The following is a 19,148-nucleotide window of genomic DNA, read 5'->3' on the forward strand; positions in this document are numbered from 1 at the left end:
AGGAGCCAGATGCCATGTATCACAAAGGCCAGAGGGACAGCCGAACAGAACGTGCAGAGGTCCAGACCTGATTTCAGAGGTCACCTGATCTCAGGTTTGTGACTGGTCAGACTTGGTACACTAACTGAAGCTTACGGCACCTGCAGGATCATATTCATATTGATGGGTTCAGGCTAACGAGAATTAGCCTGAAGTCAGAGCCCTAAGTGTAAAATCCAGAGGGCGAAGACAAGTACTGTCTCTAACCAAAAAAAAAAAATCATCACTTCCTTGTCAAACTGGAGAAGTAGTAGAATGCAACGTTTCTCCTTGAAGATACTCTTTGAGGGTCTGATTTTTCCTGAATCTAATTCTGTGATGAATCCCGTCTCTCTTCCCTCAGTGCCAGGCGCTGTGAAGGCAGGTAGTCTGCTCGCTTTTCCCTTCTGTGCAGTGAATGCTTCTGTTGCTCCCAGGCAGGAGGCAGGGCAGCTTACCCACAGCAGAGAACCTGCCACCACTGTAAGCCATAACTGTTTTCAAGGTGTAATTTAAGTGAACTCAAGAGGAAAAATAGCCCGGAGACTGCCTGTGGCTGAGAGCTCAGACAGAAGTGGTCTCGTGTCTGTACACAGCTCTGCAATGAGCTACTCTGCATCCTCCTGCCTTGGTTTCTCCCCTGTGAAATGGGGATGAGAGCACTCATCTGTCTTACGAAAAGCATGATTAAGTGTGGTTTGAAAGAAGGCCTGATGAAAAACTGAAAGTCTCTGGAAACGGTGGTCATGTTCTCTTAACACAGGCCCTGGTCAGGGTCTGGTCTGGACGCTAGACTCACCAGGGAAGGATGTAGCACGGCCAAAGCGCTTACAGCTGAGCACGAAGGCTGCCAGGGGAGTGCAGGGACAACAGTGAGGTGATGCAAGAAGTATTTAATTGCGTTTATTTGCTATAGACATCACGCACTGGCTCCGAACGCAAAACCTGATGGAAAACCCAAGTGGTAATGAAAAGTTGCCAACACCCCTTTGTCAGGCAGCCGGGATAAAAATAAAACACAAAAGACCACTCCTCAGCGCCAGAAGCCCAGCCCAGGCCCCCTGCTCTCCACCTCGCCTTTTAGGGGGGAGGTACGGCGTTTCCCGGCGGCCGTGCCTCCCTGCCTCGGCTGCGGGGGGGGGGGAAGGAGAGAGCAGCCCTTACGCCGGGCGGGGTGACCCCGCACGGAGCGCACACGCAGGCTGCACACACACACACACGCACGGGCCGCACACGCACAGCTGATGCAGGAAACCCGTCGCCGCGGCACAGCCCCCACCGGCAAAACCAGCGGCCCGGGCCAAAAAAGGGGCGCCACGGCGGAGAGCACGACGCGCCTCCTCCTCGTATTTCCTCCCCCGCCCACTTCCAGCGGCGGAGGGGCTCGCTGCCGCCGGCTGCCGCCCGGGATGAAAAGTTAGCCGCGACAGGATGCGCGGCGCGGCGGTGAGTTTCCCCGGCGGCGCCGGGGCGCGGCGGGGCCGGGCGGGCGGCGGGGAAGCCCGGCAGGGCGGACGGGCGGCGGGGAGGAACCTCCGGGACCTCCGCGTCAGCCCCCGGCTCTCTGCGTCTGTGTGTGTGTGTGCGTGTGCGCGCGTGTCCGTCCGGCCGTGCCGGTGCCCCGGGGGCCGGGCCGCGGCAGGGGGGAGCGCGACGCGCACCGGCTCGGCGCCCCGAGCGGCGGGGGAGCAGCGGTAACTTTCGCCCTCGGGGGGGGAAGGCGCTGCTTCGTGCCGCTCCCGGGCGCGGTCGCCGCGCAGGACCCCCTGAGGAGACACCCCCCACCCTCCCCGGGCCGCGGCGAGGGCCCCCCCAACTCCTCCGGGGCGAGGGGCGGCCCGGGACGCCGGAGGCGGTTTCAGGCCCGGCGGCGGCTGCCGAGGGGCCGCGGGGTCCCGCCCGCGAGGCGGAGGCGGCGGGGAAGCCGGCCCGCGGCGCGTCTGTTGTGCCTCGCGCTGCGCCGCCGTCCCTCCCCCACCGGGCCGCGAGGAAACCCCCTCGGTGACCCCTCCCCCGACCCCTCCCCCACCCCCGCCTCCCCCGCCCGCCCCGGCCGGGGAAGGGGCGGGGCCGGGAGACCCGGTGACGTCACTGCTCCGGCCCCGCTTCCTGCAATAGAAAGTGAGAGAAGGTAAAACACCCCCCGCCCCCCCTCCCTCCCCCCCCCCGCGGCCCGCGCCGCCGCCTCGCGCCCCTCCCCCCGCCAGTGACCGGGGCGCCGGGGGGAGGGGCGGAGCGGGGGAGCGCGTCTCTCCCCGAGGGGAGCCCGGCGGATGCGCCGAGCCCGCCCGTGCCTGCCGGCCCTCCCCCGCCGGGCCCGCCCCGCCCTCCCGCCTGTCAGGGGAGGCTCCCTCCCCCCCCCCCCGTCCCCACGCATTGTGTGTCCCGTCCCCCCCCCATCGCCCCACAGCCGGGGTCAGGGGCCGCAGGGGGGTTCCGGGGTCGGTCGGCTCCCGTGTGGGACATGGGGGGGAAGAGGGAGGGCGCCCGGAGGAGGGGTCTGCCGCGGGGGGCGGGCGCGGCCGGGGGCCGGCCGGCACGGCGGCGGGGGGCTGCGGAGGGGGGCCGTGCCGGGGGGCGGCGCCTTGGCCGGCCCGGGGGGACGGTGCATGGAGGAGGGGTGGGTGTCGGTGCCGGGCTCTGTGTGTGTGTGCGCGGCCGGGCGCGGCGGCGGCGCTGGGTCATGTTTGTGTTTGAGGTTGTCAAGTGAAGGAGGCTCCCGGCACCCCCGCTCTTCCCCCCCTCCCCTCCTCCCACCGCCGCCGCCGCCGCGCAGGGGTCGCCGCGTTCCCCGCCGCCGCCATCAACCGCCGCCGCGCCGGCCCCTCCGCCAGGTTTGCAGCGGGCCCCGCGGGGGAACGGGAGGGGGGGCTCGGGAGGCGCCGTGGGGAAGGGGGGTGCGGGGCGGGACGGGCGCTCCCCGCCGCGGCCGGCGCCCCCCTCTGCGCGGAGCTGCGGCAGCCACAACACAATGTGTCCTCCGCCGGCGGCGGCGGGGGGGCGGGCGGGGACGGGGAGGACCGCAGGCCCCACTCCACCCTCCCCCCCTGCCGGGCCACCGCGGCCCCTCCGGGACGTGCGGGGACTCCGCACCCCGGCTGCGCCCGCCTGCGCCCTGCCCGGGGGTGCCGGCTGCACCCCCAGCCCAGGCGGGCAGCGCTCGGGAGGGCTTGTGTATGTACCCCCCCACCCTCCCCCCCGCGCTTTGCAGCCGGGGATTGGGGCGGGGGGGGTGCCGCGGAGCCCCGGCCCGGCTCCTCCTGCCCCCTGGCCCCGCCGCCGTCCCCGCTGGGTGCCGGGCTGCGGCCGCCCCCCCCGCACCCCCCCCCCGGCATGTGTGCAGCGCTTTGTTCGGTGCGGCGTTGCAGAGGGGTTTTCCCAGGCTCCTCCCTCTTTATTCATTCATGTTTTTTTTTCCTCTCTCCCTTCCCCTTCCCTTTGCAACCCTGCTCGCACATACCGACGGCTCTCCGGGCCCCGGGGCTGGCTGCCGCCCCGCTCCCTAATCTGCTTTTTTTTTTTTTTTGGGGGGGTGGGGGGGAAATGTGACCGCTGCGTTTGCAAAGGCCCGTTTCTCCTTTTTGTTCAAATTAAGGAGGGAATGACTTTTCGCGTGGGTCCTGCACGGTGTTTCAGCCGTGTCTTTCACACGGCCATCTCTTCCCCCGAAAGAATGAGTCCTGCTGGTGAGCGGGGGAAATTGGTGGGTTTAAAACGTAAATAAGATGTCATTTGTACTGCAGGGGAGCGTCGGGAGGTGCTTATGATTTACGGATACCCGGGGGATTTCAAACTCGTGCTCCAAATAACTTGCATAAAGAAGTGACGGTGTTTATAATAATCTTTTAAAAACCTCAGCCCAGCAGCACCCAGAGTACAGGGGGGGACTGGGGTTCAAGGGGTGCTTGTTGCTTCAAGCAATCCAACCGCTTCTTTGCATTTCCAGTTTGTGTCCGAGACCAAGAGAACGGACCTGTTAGCATAAGGTTGTGTTTCATTCTTATAGCTTTCTCTTATCCTTGTGGATAAAGTGTTATGAGTGAACAACTCGACAAGCTGTGTGCTCCTTTTTGGATTTTTCCTTGTTTTTCCTTTAATGTGCAGTAATACCCTAGTGAAGAACCATTAGTCAGAATAACATTTTCCAGCCTTCCTTTGTGTCAGTTGCAGTCAGTTTCTTCTCCTGTTTGGGTCCTTTTATGCAGCAACAGACAAAAGAAACATTAAAAATTAATGATTATATTTCTCAATAGTCTGTAGACTGAAGGGGTGGTTGCAAGTAGTCTGTTTTAAGTGGGTTTGAATTGTATTTTTACAAAAACATGGTTGTCTTATAAAAAACAAACCAAACTCCCTAAATTAATGCTTATAACAAATGCTAAAAATTCTACATACTTCCTCTGTCGAGTAGCTATCCTTAATCAACTTGTCTGTACTAGGGGCCATTCTGAAGTTTATCAAAAATTTTAAAATTTCTTCCTACTAAAAAAAAATATTAACATGAGGTAGTATCACTATTTAAAAAAAAAAAAAGGGAAAAGTGGTTGATTTTTTGTTTTGTTTAGCTGGAAGAGTGGAATTGCACCAGTCATTTTCTTTTTTAAGTTCTTGCGCGTAAGTAGTTTGCCATAGTTCTGTGGTAGATTTCACAGCCTGTAGGATTTCAGAAACTAAACGAAATGCTCCTTAAGCTGGAAGCAAATCATAAGAATATTTGAAAAGTCAGAAAGTTTTGTTAATATTGAAAAAGATGTAGGTTAGGGGATGCAGATTTGTGCCAATTTAGCAGCAAATCTGTTAGGCTATTAAAAGAATTCCCTGGTCTGTGGGGTTTTTCTGTACCGGGGCTTTGCTGGCTGCAGCATCCTGTAAATGCAGGGGCTGCTGCAGCCACGTAGGACCACACCAGGGCAGAAACTTGCTGTGCAACAGCTTGCAGGTGGGTCAAGAGCCAGTGTCATTCTCTGCTCTACACTGACATTTTGGCAGAAATATCCCATGGGGAGTTCTTCCGGACTTGCACGCTCCGTGTAAGGAACCCGGAGGTAGCTGGTGTTACAAATAGCATGGATTATTACTGATGCAGTGGGTGTTTGCCCTCCGCTCTGCTCTCCCTCCCACCCCGAGATGAAGATCTGTATCTTTAAGCCTCATGTCAGATTTTGTTTAGTTTTTCTGGATTTATTTGCATGGGACACGAGTTGTTGGAAGATGTTTTCTGGCTAGAAAACAGCTGACAAATGTGGAAAAGTGTCTTAGTTTTCTCATGCTTCCTGAGTAATCCCAAAAGGAGTTTCACCCTCATGTATTTTCTTAAGATACTGGAACATTTCACTCTGTAAAAGGATAGGTACAGAAATATTTCTTGCTCATCACTAATTTCCATAGCCGTTTGAGGATGAAAGGGAGCAGATAGGTATCTGTTCTCCTTATTAATGCGTATATCTCATAACTTTTCTTTCTCTTTTTTTTTAGCATATGGATTAACTGACCCCTTTGACAAGTTTATGGAGCTGCCATCTCTCTGCTTGCTGTGCTTTCCATTTCTGAGAAGAGAAAGTGGTGTATGAGATTAGAGGAAAATGCCTCGGACAAAGCAGATACATCCCAGAAATCTGAGAGGTATGTAGCTCTCCGCTGAGAAGGAAAAGCTCTTGGGAAACCTGGTTGCAGTTTCAATTACGAGGTTAAAGGAATATGTATTTAAGAAGTCTGTTTTGATCCAAAAATAGTTTGCAAGCAAGTTTTAGGAGTCATCTGCAAGACGGCTCTAATTCTGAGAGAAATAAGTGGAATCTGTTATTATCCCTGCAGTCTGTGTGCTTGACAGCGTTGTTGATATCCTCCAGCTTACAGCAATAACCAGCATGAACTTTGAAAATGCAAAGAAAGACGTAGTTTCCTTACCAGAGAATTTACAGTTGAAATATACAGGGAGGTGGGAAACGTGTAATGTAGAAGCAGCGTGATATCTGACAGCCAGTAGTTGTTTTTCTTAATAGTAGCAGTTTGGCTTGCTTTTGAGGGGATCAAGCTCTCCTCCTGTGCATGCCTCCTCACTACTTATCATCTGTCACCCACACTACCTCGGGCGTTGCTAGGTTTGACCTTGGTCTCCTTGCTCTCCTGCCTTCGCACAGCCAAATGGTAGCTCATTGGCTACAGAAAGAAGTGAGCAGGCAAGCGACCTGCTCCGCTAGCTGGCAAGCTTACATGTCCAGGCATTTCCTTGAACAAAATCCCAGTGCACTGAAGCGAGCCCAGGACTGGCAGATGAACGTGAGGAATCTGATCCTATGGTTATTTGTTACTGTCTTGGTAGAAGTGGCCCTGGAGCAATTAAACGAGGGGAAAAATACAGGTCAGTTGACGAGCAGATGTATATGTCGAGGGAAAACACGTTTCCATCCCCACCCTTGTATGCAGCTTTCAGGAGAACATGCTTCCACCTGCACCCTCACATGTAGCTGTCATCAGCTTTTTTTAATGTGAATTTTACAGTTGCAGTATGGAAGCATCCCTTCAGAGAATAAAAGCGATTACAAAACCACAAACATCAACATCAAGTTTTAGGGGCAGGAACAGCATTGGATTCTGGTTTTAACTTTTTATGCCAAAACCCAACAAACATCCGCATGTGTTTCAGTTAGTTTACAGTTGAGAGGCTCTCAAGTGCTCGTGCATACAGCTGTATCCGAGACCTCGTGCTCGCGGACTGTTATCACTGCTACCAGTAACAATCTCTGCTGGAGAAGACATTTTTGCAGTGTATTCAGGAAGTGCTGAGCGGCATTGTTTAGTGTGATGGATAAACCTCCATCACAGATCAGGAATTTCACATTTAGGTGATGCTGTTTCCCCTTCTTACTGCATGTGAAGCAATAAATTAGAGCCCAATTTTTAACATTGATGCTTACCGAGTTGCTGATGTAGCTGAGCTTATATTTTCTGACCAAATATGAGAGTGATCTAATTTTAGTACTCTGTCTGATATCTACTCTTGTATTGCTTGAAACTTAATAGGAGTTAAGCCTATTGTAAAGCTTTCTATTCACTTAAATAAATGCATTTAAAATAAATAATCTAATTAAACTCTTAATTGTGTAAGAAATTAATTGCTTTTTTTCCCTTGCGTAATTTCCCTAGTCGTTTAGCTTTTATCGCCCCCTGTAATAGCAGTTTTCATCAGTTCCTATTTTTCCACAACTAATGGAGTTCTTGAATGAATTAAGATGAGTTAAATGTTGAGAAGGGAAATAGAGGTATACAGTGAGCCAGTAATTTGAAATGATGTTGGAATGGTTAAGTGATTGTTGAAACTACACAGGTGCTGCAAACCTCAACACCTTGTGAGCATATATTGGTACTATCACGGGTTATTAGAGGTGAAGTGATTTGAAAAATTAGTTTACTTCTCATTAGTTATGCCCTATTTCCATTTTTAGTTTAGATAATGAGGAAAACTGGATTTGAGTTTCTCTAGTCATTTTATCAGTCTCTGAGAATATTGCAGAAAGTATTTGCTTAAACCCTCAGGGTTTTTTGCTGGAACTTGAGGCTGAAAGATTTCATGGTTCTGTTTTCTGACAGCTTATTTTTATGTATGCAAAGTTAGACCCATCTTAAGTTGACACTCTTAACCATTAAAACTTTAAAAACTGCCTTTCTTAACACTGTGGTTTAATCCATAGTAATTAGTACCGATGGTAACTAAATCTGCAGAAAGAGTAAATGTGGTCGAAGGTGAAACTCTGCAAACTTTAATAACTTTTGGAAGACAAAGATGTAAGATTAAGTAACCTGTGTTTTTGTGTTAAAAGGTACTTCTAAGTTGTCTAAACCTGATTGTCACTTTTGGTACTATGTATAAAGAACACCCCATGGCTTTACCTCGCTTTTCCCTCCCTTGTCCCAACTCCTCTCGTTGCCCCACAGCAATCAAATCACCAGCAGCTTTAACTGGACTTCTCCGGAGCCCATCAATGTTTAACTTTTTTGCGAGATCACTGTCGAACAACCCTTGACACTGTCTTATCCTCTTGTGCATCAGGTGAGTTACTTGGGTTGCACTTGCAGTCCAAGTCAGCCTGGAGAATAAACAACCAAGTCCAAGAACATCAAGTATTATCCCCTTAGAAAAAAACACCCCAACACAATCCCTCTCTCCTCCTCCTCCCCCCTGCCCCCCCCCAAAAAAACTCCACACAGAAAAACCCCCACCATAAACACCCCCCCCACCCACACACACACTCACTAGTTAATTTGAGGTTTGCTGCAGCACAGGAGTAAGTTTTGAAGGTTTTAATATTGCCTATGTTTACCGTAAGCAACCTTATTGTCTGGGGAAAATGAAGTAGTGTTGTTTAATAGAGGAGCTAAATTTAAGATTTTGGCAGGAAACCTTAAGGCTCTTCTTTTTGTGGCATGGCTTGATTTTACTCATTTTTGTATACTTCGGAGAGACCTGACAGCCTTTAGCAGATTAACAGTGGCCCTGAAGTATCAAAATCAGTGAAGATCAAATTTATTTTTTGTGGGTTTTTTTTGTGTGTCCTCTCCTCCCTCCCCCTTCTTGACTTTCACTGTCTGTTTATAGATGAGTCAATATAGTGCTATACTAACCTGATTTTACAGCAGGAAAAAAATCTATATCAAAAGGATAGGATATGGGAAGCATTATTTTGCAAATAATAAAAAAAAAAATTAGTTTGCCATTTATTTTCATGACTATATGTTAGTGACATAGTTTTAATGCTTGACTGTGGCAGAATGAGCATGTTTTATATGAAGGGTATCAATAAGGCATCTGCTGTGCTGCGCGTGTTCTATTATGTTGTTTTGTCACATCGCCTTCCCTGCTTCTCACTGCAAATATGTCCTTACGTGAAAAATGTTAACCATCACCAGTGCACTGTTTGGTAAGAGGAGTTGTGCGCGGTGTCAGGCTTAGTCTCCAGACTAACTTAACAGTCGTGGTCGTCCCCAGCAGTAGGGATGAGCAGCTAAAATTTGAGAGAAATTAGTTTTGCAGGTCTCAATGGGATGTGAATTGGATGCATGCAAGTTGTGGAAAATGCGTAGTAGTTTCGAAGGTGAAGGCCAAAGGCATGCGTAGGAAAAGCCTGGCATGGGTTATCTGTCAGCTCTGGGACTGGAACTAGGTTTATAAGCAGGTTCCTGATGTTCTCTTGAAGATGCCTATCATGTTGCTAATCCAAAGCATCATCACTCCCCTTCCCAAAAATGTGTGCTGCCACAGACGAAAATATCTGTCTTATTCAGACATCCAGAGGCTGTCTTTTCTTCATTTGCTTTATTTGTTGTGTGAGGTTTTAGCTCACTAAAACTAACAGAAAGACTGTGTTGCACGCGGTTACGCCCTATGTTTACGTGGCTAACTGATGCACAGGTGTAACAAAACATTTCGTAGAAGCAGTAATGTATTCCCAGAAGTACAGTTACATTAGAGAATCATGCTTTTAGCAGGGCTGAGTGGGCTTGGTTTGTTGTCAGATGGTTGTAAGACTATAGAAGGAAAAACAACTGTTTTTGTTTACTTAGAAGTACTTTGTTGCAGAGTTTAAAATCAAAATTTATTTATTATGTGTACAGTGTTTAACACAGCGTTCTGATTCACCGATACAAAACTGTAACAGAAATATTTCGAACTTTATCTCTTTCTAGATAACCTTTCTGTTATTTTTAAGAAGACAAGTTGGTTTTGTTTCTGTTTTTCCTTCTCAATCAAATATTTCCATTTGAAACAAATGATGGACAGGCCCATAAAGTTCAACAGCCGTCTCTGAATCTTTTAACACTTTGCATTTGATGAGGAAATGCAAGTATGATGTGAATAGCTTTGCTCAATAGCTTGATAGCTTTGCAGTAACCTGAAAAGCATGCTTAAGTTTGCTGGAAAGCTGGATGCATGCCGGGCCTTACGAGGTCTAGAAGAGCTAGGCATCTCCTACATCTTCAGTGTGATTTAGCAAAGGCTCTTTGAGTTGGTTTAGAATTGTTAGATGCTTTCAGTACTGAAATAGGCCTGTCTACGCTGAAAGCTGACAGGTTGGTATTTCTTATTAGTGTTTGGTCGTGTAGTCTATAAAGCTTGAGAATCGATTGGTGTGCTGTGCTTCAGTTCATGATTTGCATCAAATGACTTAAAAAAAAAAAACCACTGAGATTTCTCAAGGCTCACTTCTGTAACTTGTGCTTGCTTGGTTCAAAAGAAACGTGCAAGTGCAACGTTTGACTTTTGAGTCTTAGTATTGTTTCTGAGACAAAAATAATGCTCCACTTCAGGGTATTTCTGAGGGGCTGTTGATGCAGTATTGCAGTATGGGTACATCAGCAGCGCTAGTTGTCTGTGCTCTGTGGCATACCTGTGGACATTGGAAGGATGCTGCATATGTGTCTTGCTTAAATTTCTGGAGCATGTGCGAGACACAGGTGGAAGAAGAGTTTTGACTCAGTGACTTTTTTCTGGAAATCCTTTGATTTGGCAGCAGTTCTTGTTTCTGTATATCAGATGGTTTGGTATAATTTCTTCTACAAACCAAGTTTGAACCCAAAACCTCCCTCATGAAGGTAGAGAGAATGAATGCATGGCTCTGTTGGTGTACCTTCAGCTGGAGTACCAGCAGATCCACCTGTAACGCAATGAATAGACCAGCTCACTTGTAGACCACAGAAGTATTCTCTCTGTGCCTTGTATTTCTCATCTGGGATGTGGAATGATAGTGTTTCTCTTTCTTTGTTTTTGGTTTACTTGTTTAGAATGTAAACCATTTAGGCTGTTTCTTACAGTGTGTATGGTCCAACATCTTGCACATTAGACGTCATCTCAGCCGCAGCGCTTAAATTTTATTGTAATGTGAATAAGGTCTAAATTTACATATGAAAACCTGTCTAAACTACTCTGCAGTATAAGAAAGGCTGGATTTAAAGTGTAACTTGCCACCCTTTCCCATCACCTGTCCTCTTCCTGTCTCATTGTTCCGTGTCCCTAAATTTGATCATGTGTTTTCAACAGGGTCTAGTCCTATTCAGTGCACAAGGATGGTTGATGGCCACAGGTGATGGGCAAAAGCCTGTTGAGGGTGGATTGCGAGAGGGTAGAGAATAGTAGGGTGGATAACACTGTTCAGTGTTGCCTTGAGACAGCTGTGTTTAATTCCTGCCTCTACCACTGAGTTTCTTGCACGAGGCTGAGCGATTCTGCTACACCAAACCTTTGCAGCCAGCCACTAATGGCGTGTGCTGCATTTTGCCGGAGTTGAGATGCCCAGGTACAAATTCAGAAATACCGAGTTTTTGCAACTGCAGTTGGTCTACTATGGCTACAGTTTGGATGCAAAACACTGCGAAAGTGCGAAGTATCTTTAAAAAAAATAAATAATCAAGGTCTGCGTGACTTAAGTTGAAGATCCAAGATTAGCCAACGCTTTTGGCAAATCTTTTAATCTCTCTATGCTTCTGTTTTCTGCCTGTAAATTGGCAATACCAATACCACATTAGCTTCTAAGGGCTCAGAAGATAAAGTTGTTAGTGTTGTGAAGCAGACACTTGGTGGCTAAATAACGGAAAAGATGAGGAGGAAACTGGTAGTCAACAGAGCCGAGAAGTGAACGCAGCCCACTTTGTGCACTGGTTTAGTTTGCGTAGTTTTGCCATTCTCCGACTTCTTACTGCTTTGCTTCACAATCTTAACATTTAAAAAGTATTCTTAAAGGTTACTTCCTAGCTTTTAAAATAGCAAACTAAAAACCCAAGAAATTCCACCGTATTGAACTGCAACGCTTCTCGTATGAGTCATCGACATGTTGGGACCTCAAACCGCAACACGGGCTTTTGCTGACGTACGCCGTCTGGACCAGGCGCTGGAGAGCGGAGAAAGAAATCGCTCCTATCGGCGAGCGTTCATCATCGCGTTGCAGAGTTTCGAGCTGTTGCTGAGAAAGCCCCTGCAGCCAGGAGGGAATACTGACTGCAAGAAAAGTCTCTAGGGAGGAACGTCTTTAATGTCATCGTTTCCCAGTTGGTTTCGAGACTGGTTGAAGCCATTACCGCTGGAGGAAGCGAAGGGATCCTGCCTTCCCCCGCCTCGGATGCTTGTTCCCCGCGTTGTGTTGCCCTCCTTGCTCATGTGTTCGCTGGCCGCGCAGCAGAAGAAGTAGTGGCACATGGAGTGAGTTAACGTTAGCGTCGCGGGTGGGGGGCAATGCTTGTGCTGGGTCGGTTGGTTCCCAGATGCCACCGCCGGAGCGGGTGGTGGTGGCCGGGGAGGGACGGCGCAGAGCCAGGGTTGTCTCAAGCCTCTAGCTTGAACTCATTGGGAAACTATGTTGGAAATCTCTATTTGCCATGTGCAAGCAGCAGGCTTTTTGAGCTTCTTTAATTGTCCAAAGGCAGGTATAGATTTTCATAAGGATAACAAAAGGTGTGTTCCTTATTTCTGGTTTCTTTGCTTTTCCCTCCAGACTCCCCCTCCTTCTACTGACAAATTTAAAAACTGGGAAGCAATGGAGGTTCTTAATGGATGACTTTAAGAATTTTAGTGTACTGGTAAACCAGCAGGAAACTGAATTGGTCTCACTTGACACCTTAATTAAAAATAAAGTAAAACACTCCCTCTAAAATTTGGTGTAGAACTTTCATTCAGAATGAATGAAATTTGGCCAAGACGTAAGCAATTAAAAAGAGGTCCAGAAAGCCGAACTTGTTTCTAGCTGGCACTGTCATCCTTGAATATGTATTTATAGATTTCTGCGCATGCATGCTAAATGTTAGGACAAGAAAATGGGCATAATGCGAGGAGAGTCTACTGGATACAGATAGTGGCAAAAATAGGTGCTTTTAGAGGGAGTTACCACGCAGAATGTCGATGAAAGAAAAAGAATGGAGGAAGGAGCTTAGGTCTGTTCTCTTGATAGTAGAAAACAACAAATCGTATTTTTTATGGAATATAAAATAATTGTGGTTATAATCAGGCTCGAGCTGGAAGAAATTGGTGAAGGGTAAGGTTAAAAAAAATGGAATTAATACAGAAGTGAAAACAGCAGCGATGAACTGGGGCTTGAAAGCTATGTATAAGCCAGTTAGATTTCTTTCAGAATACAGTGAAGTGGAAACAGGGCAGATCTGTAATTCTGCCTTACCTTTACATCCTGTATCTTCTTTATTGCTAATTGAGCATGGAGTAAGAAATGCTACAGAATTTGACATCTGCTGAAGCACGAACTCCAGCGTGTTAGGAACGTCATGAAAAAAAATTGTAGTTGTGAAAAGAGAAAGTCAGATTTCAACAGTTGCTCTTTCAAACGTTTCTATTAGAGCAGGTAGTTGGCTCTGGGAGGAAACTGAATCCAGTCTTTTGAGCCCAGGAACAATTACATTTTGTAAGAGTCAAGCTTCCTTATGAACATTTAGAAGATTTTTTTTTTTTAATTATTTTTATTTTTTTTTAAATTCTGCATCTCAGAAGAGATTTTGTTTTGCTGTGGCTTTGTATGTAAGGTAACTTTCAATGTCGAGTGTGTGAACTTAAGAAACAAACAAACAGTCCCTTCTAATATATAACCATTAGAAATTAACATGTAAATAAGAAAATCCTGGCTAGGCTGGAGAAGCTTGGTTAGGAGAGCCCCCTCACAGGTTTATGGTCTTCTCCATCTTAAATAGCTGTTATGAAAAAGGTGAGGGCTTATGGTCTCACATTTTTCTTAATTGACTTTTTCCTGCTTTAAAACTCTGCAGGTTTCTCTGTTGATACTCATGTCAATATTTTCAAACTTCGAATGCACCAGTCCACCAGACTTCACAGTTGTGGGCTCTGTTACTGCACAAGTCTTATATCTAGCCCAATAAAATTCCCAAGAGCATTGCTACCATTTAAAAATACCTCATTGCAATTAATTCTCTTTAATAAGATAGTACCAAAGGAATTTTAAGGCATAGTAGTTTCCTTCAAACTGTTCACTGTGCCTGTGTTACGATGTTTGAAAGGGATTATGTGATAAATCCCTACCTGCTGCTCCAGGTGAGGATTCTTGGGCTGCTGGAAGAATTCCCAGTCCTTGCCGAGGTGGACGGATGTGCAGGACCTTGCTCAGGGAGCTCAGTAACAACACACAGTTGCCCGTGGGTTAGAGGATCGTGTCTGTTTGACCTAACGCTTTGCACGATTGCTCAAGAACTGTGTTGTTCTAACTACAGTCAGTCATTTTCACAAAAACAGTCACCTGTAGCCCAAGTTGATGTACTTGGGATGCTTGGAAGAAGACTAGTTTTCACGTTTGGAGGTCGTGTTGCTTTGTCTTGTGTTTTAATCCTGAAATTCTTCCTTTCCATGGCACGTTATTTTGAGTTTCTTCTTATGATCAGAAAATTTGATTTCAAATTGCAAACTAGTGTAACTATTTACACTGGAAAATGTAAAGGAGACGTCCTAGAGCTACACATTTTCAAAGAGCTAGTTACACCAGTATGTATTCCTAGACTTGTTCATTCTTTGGTATGTTGGACTTCTGTAGCAAGCATTTTAGTTCAGTAATGGCTTATGAGATGATGAAGAGAGACACTCAGGCTCTTAGTTGGAAAAGTAAGATTTTCCTTGCTATGTTAAAACATGTGAATAAAGTGGACTTTAAATTTACAAAATGAGTTGGGTGAAGTGCACTCTTTCCCTCCACTTGTTTAAATGTATCATAACTCAGAATATTTACATTAAGAAGGAGGCGGGGACGGGGGAACCCCTACAGCAGATGTTTGGAACCTTTGGTGACGCATTTGTGGGGGGAAGTGGGGAAGCTCTAGTTCAGTAAGCGAGACACTGCTGCTTCTTTTTATACAAAAACTTTTTAAATGCCCTTAAAGCTTCTCTCAGAAAGAGGTTGCTTGGAGAATATGCTGACTTGGCAATTCCCATATGACCTTTGGTGGCAGACTGAAGAAGAAATGTCTTTGTAACGATCCACAGGTGGTGAAAAGCAGAAGGGGGATTTTTGCGAAGGCAAAGCTGAAAAAGTGTGTGTACTTGAAAATTTCATTTTAAGATTTTGTTGATACTCGTATAATTGAATCTGGTTAATGCAGTACACAGCATCTTTGATTGCCAGCAAAAAGCAGCGAGTGGAGAACGCATGTTCATATGCTAAATAACCAGTGAACTTCCGCCCCTGCTGAGTTCCCGCGTGTTTAAAAGATAAGTTCCCACCAAGTCCCCTTCATAAGTCCCGGGGCAGACCTCTAGGGCTGAAATCGCGCAAGGTTTGGAATGAGCTGCGGGGAGGAAAAGCAGCAGTTCAGCAGGAGCCTGTGGCATAGCGTCGCTACAAAACAACCGTGTGTGTGTTCCTAGTTACCTACAAAATATGCAGCTTACGCCCTGCCAGCGGTGGTAGTCATGGAATATCCAGAGCATACCGCATGATTTCCTCTGATGTTTTGGCCTGATTTCGGAGGGTGGGAAGTAGGGTAAGCTGATGTTGAATAGCATTGGTTTTAAATACCGAGCTCTGTTGAGTCAGATGGGAGATTGCACGCCTGTTCTTACCCTAAAGGTTGCAATGCAGACACAATACAGAGCCAGGAGAAAGAAGCGTTTAGAAATGGCACTTAAAATACAATTTCCATGGTGGTTTTGCTATTCCATTACCTATAAGGAATCTCTAGGTGCTGTGCTTTTTGAAGAGGAGTGAGCATGTGTCTCTTACTCAGTAGATGTACAGATTTTACCTTTCTCCCTTGCTTCAGGAGTGCTTACAGAAAGAAGTATTTCTGTCCCAGATCCATGAAGGAAACACAATGGTGTATGTATTAATTATGTTTAAAATATTTCACTCTCTAATTTTTATTAGCAAAATGCCTAATATGCCAAAATGTTCTGCAATTCTCAGTTGTCAAGAGGCAGAGCTAAGTATGTACGTTTTAATAGTTTAATGCCTTGAATCTTAAAAAAGAATTGCCACCTTCAGTGTCAGGGTAATGCTTTTGTGGCTAAGAGGCAGACTAGGAACTCTGAAAATGCTAAACTTTATTACAGGGAGGATTTAATAATTTTCAAACAAATCTTTATATAGTGTACACAGTGGACTTGCTGAATTTGTCTGAACTGTTGCATGCATCTGTTAGGGGGGTGGGATAGTACCCTTTTTTGTGATAGCAATTTATGGAATATTTAATTATGTTTTCCCTTGGTGTTTTTTCTTTCTTTTGAACAAGTATTTTTCTGTGCCAATGAAATCTTACATACACAGTGTTCTAAAATAAATGTATGTTATGTCCAGGTATATGTGCTTTTTTCTTTTTTTTTTCTTAGAATTCTAGAATATAACCTGAAAAGGTGATGTGACTTTTGGAGATACCAGAGGAATTGCTTTTCTGGTGCAGGGTGATTTTACTTTTGTCACGCTTGTGAAATGCAGTTTGTCTTCAGCACCTCTTTGGCAAGGTTGGGCGCCAGGACTGCTGTAGAACCTGGCTGCCATCCCTGTTCGTGTATATGAAGTCCATTGCTGCAGTGGTTAAAAAAAAAAAAAAAGTCGGTTTTTGTTGTTTGGCTGCTAAATGCAGATCTGCTTCCCTGTTGAAATGGTCATCTTCCCTCTCTTAGGTTCATTAATTAGGCTTGCTCAGAAGCCCTGCGGTCCTAACAGTATGGTTTTCTGAAGCTTTCAGTTGTGTTGGTGTGTCATCCACATATGTGAGAGTACTGTCAGGGCAAACTCTGAAATTCCCTGATGGAGCAGGTTGGGATCTCCTGCTTGGGGCCTTTGCTGGAGGCATCCCGTGTCCTAAAGTGAGCGGGCACTGCAGGCAGATTGGGGCACGTCCCAGAGCTCCTGGGAAGTTTTCACAGGCATCCAGGCGGGATATGGTCTCGGTATGAAACAGGTTTTAATTATTAATGTTTTTCCAGTATCTTATGGCTGGCATCTATCATGCCTTTTCAAAAATAAATGGATAGCGCATTCCTCTTTAAGACTCTCATTTTAACAATTTTCTTCACAACTTTTTTTTGCAAGTGGTGTTTCGCTATTTTTTTTTCTTCTTGTTCTGTGTTTTTTTTCTTCTTTCATTTTTTTTCTCCAGAGTGACTTCCAATTCTCACTCTCTATGGGTATTGCTTTTCTACCATTCTGCCTGCTAGTGCAAATATAACCAACAGTCTAGTGAGCATCTAGGAAACAGGCAAATTCGTAGTGTTGTCTTATTCCTCCCTGTTTTTTCCTCCTGTTCTCAAGCCTCACAAACCTTTGATATTGCTAACATCTTACATGCTGCTTACTGGTGGAAAATAATGGCCTGAAAAAGATGTAGTGGTCAGTGTTTTCCAGAGCTCAAAGTTTCTGGTTAACCACGCATTTCTGCAAGGGCATTCAGAAATTTGAAATGCTTTAAAATGTACTGATGCGAGGAAAAGGGGCAGAGGAGACAAAGCCTGTTTTTAAGCTAACAAAGGGATAATGTAGATGCACAATTACGTACTGGTTACCTGCAAGTTAGTTTCGATCTCACATTTCTAGTAAACACTCACTTAAAACATGTCTCTTGACATTGTTGTAACGAATGGGCTTTTTCTCCAAGAGTCTTTAAAAACACAATTTTGGCAACAGTAACTAAGATGATATTTTACAAAAGAAGCCCCAGTAAATGGCAAGAAAGCTGGTAATCAGTTTTGATTAATGGATCTGAACTGAGTTATTTACATGTTTACATCTTGATTAGCATGTATGCTGTATTTAAATATGTAATTTAACTTTTGCAAAATTTGAGGTATGGAGAATGGAGCTTAATCTCTCAGATGCTAAAGGCTGGGGATGTGAGGTAAAAAACATGCAGGAGACGCACCCACCTCCCTTAGCCTTGTAAAGTGATACCTACATGACTGATGTTTTCACTTGGTTGTGGGATTATGGGGTTTCTTAATCAGATATGAGTAAAGGAAAAAGTGTGTGTGTGTGTGGGGGGGTTGGTTTTATTTGTTTTATTTTGGTTTGGGTTTTTTGCAAATTCTACTTAGTCTACAACAGACTTAAATTAAGTGAAGTGTTAAGGCTTTTGTTCATGAACTAAATGTTTCCTGCTCTCTATTTTGTTAAAGACAAAGTTGAGCGTGTTCAAAAGTTTGTGAGATTTTTCTGGATTATTTTAAGAATTGCCATTTATGATAGCATCTGCTCATTTAAAGCTGTATTTCCATTGTGATATTTGCTTCATATATGTGTGGAGAATAGTTGCTATTTCTTATGTTGCTCATAATGTGGTGGGTTTTTTATGTAAAAGCACTGATTCTGATAACAGTTGTTAGGTACCAGAATGTAGTGGTTTGCTTTGCCGACTCACTTGTGCTGCAAAGTTGAGACTTCTGGCCAAAAGAGCATGTACAGCTTTCTGGGTTGCAGATCCTGGCTTTGTGAAGAGCTGACTGATTCAACAGAAAGGTTGGCCTGCCACGTAAGCACACCATAAAAAACAAGCATCTGACAGCTCTGTGGCTTAAAGTAGTGGATCTGACACAGGCATATGGAAAATTCATGCAACGGGGATACTGTATCAAAACAGTTTCTGTAGAGAGGCCAGACTGAATCCTTTCCCTCCTTTCCTCCCTCCTTTGCTTTCCTGTGACTCTCTGTTTTTACCTTTTGCCTTTTAAATGATTAGTCTTCAAAAATTGACATCTTACACAAGGATTAAACTGTTTCTCAAAGAATTTTTGGTAGAACGATTGACCTTTGAAGGGGAACACTCACGTGGAGCTAACATCAGAAAGGTGGGATGCTTTTGCAACACCATGATTCCTCTTCCACTTAGTGTGAATGTCCAAAAGGAGAGACGATGTACTGCACTCATCTATTGGAAAGAGGATTCCTGTGAAGAATAATTTGACTCCTTTTCTTCCAAAGGAAATTCAATTTTCTTTCTGTGCCCTCTGATATCCTCTGCAAGGTTTTGTGTTACTCCTCTACCTGGGCTTGTAGAACAGAGACTTCTGTTTGCACAGAAGGGCTTCTGTTGTTGTTGTTGAGCTGGCAGAGGGTTTGAGAACTGTGAAGGGATAGAAAGTAAACACAGGCAAGCAACAAATAAAACAATTGCCTTTCTCTCATAGCAAGCTAGTCTGTAAC

General features: G+C 45.9%; 1 protein-coding gene across 9 annotated transcripts in view; it reads left to right on the plus strand.

The window, feature by feature from the left end:
• Positions 1-992: 992 nt before the first annotated feature.
• The window catches only part of HIVEP1 (HIVEP zinc finger 1), a 125,103-nt gene continuing 106,947 nt past the window's right edge, over positions 993-19,148 (plus strand). For 2 of the 9 annotated variants that reach the window (XM_054816074.1, XM_054816083.1), the window contains exons 1-2: positions 2,605-2,852; positions 5,494-5,640. In XM_054816074.1, the coding sequence (XP_054672049.1) occupies positions 5,601-5,640 (40 nt within the window). In that variant the 5' untranslated portion in view covers positions 2,605-2,852; positions 5,494-5,600. Of the gene's footprint in view, positions 1,465-2,603; positions 2,853-3,496; positions 3,722-3,785; positions 4,005-5,493; positions 5,641-19,148 lie in introns of those variants that run through there. The other 7 variants (XM_054816076.1, XR_008575800.1, XM_054816075.1 and 4 more) reach the window with 7 other exon arrangements.

The sequence above is a fragment of the Grus americana genome, chromosome 2 (genome assembly GCF_028858705.1).
Source record: "Grus americana isolate bGruAme1 chromosome 2, bGruAme1.mat, whole genome shotgun sequence".
Classification (NCBI taxonomy): Eukaryota; Metazoa; Chordata; class Aves; order Gruiformes; family Gruidae; genus Grus; species Grus americana.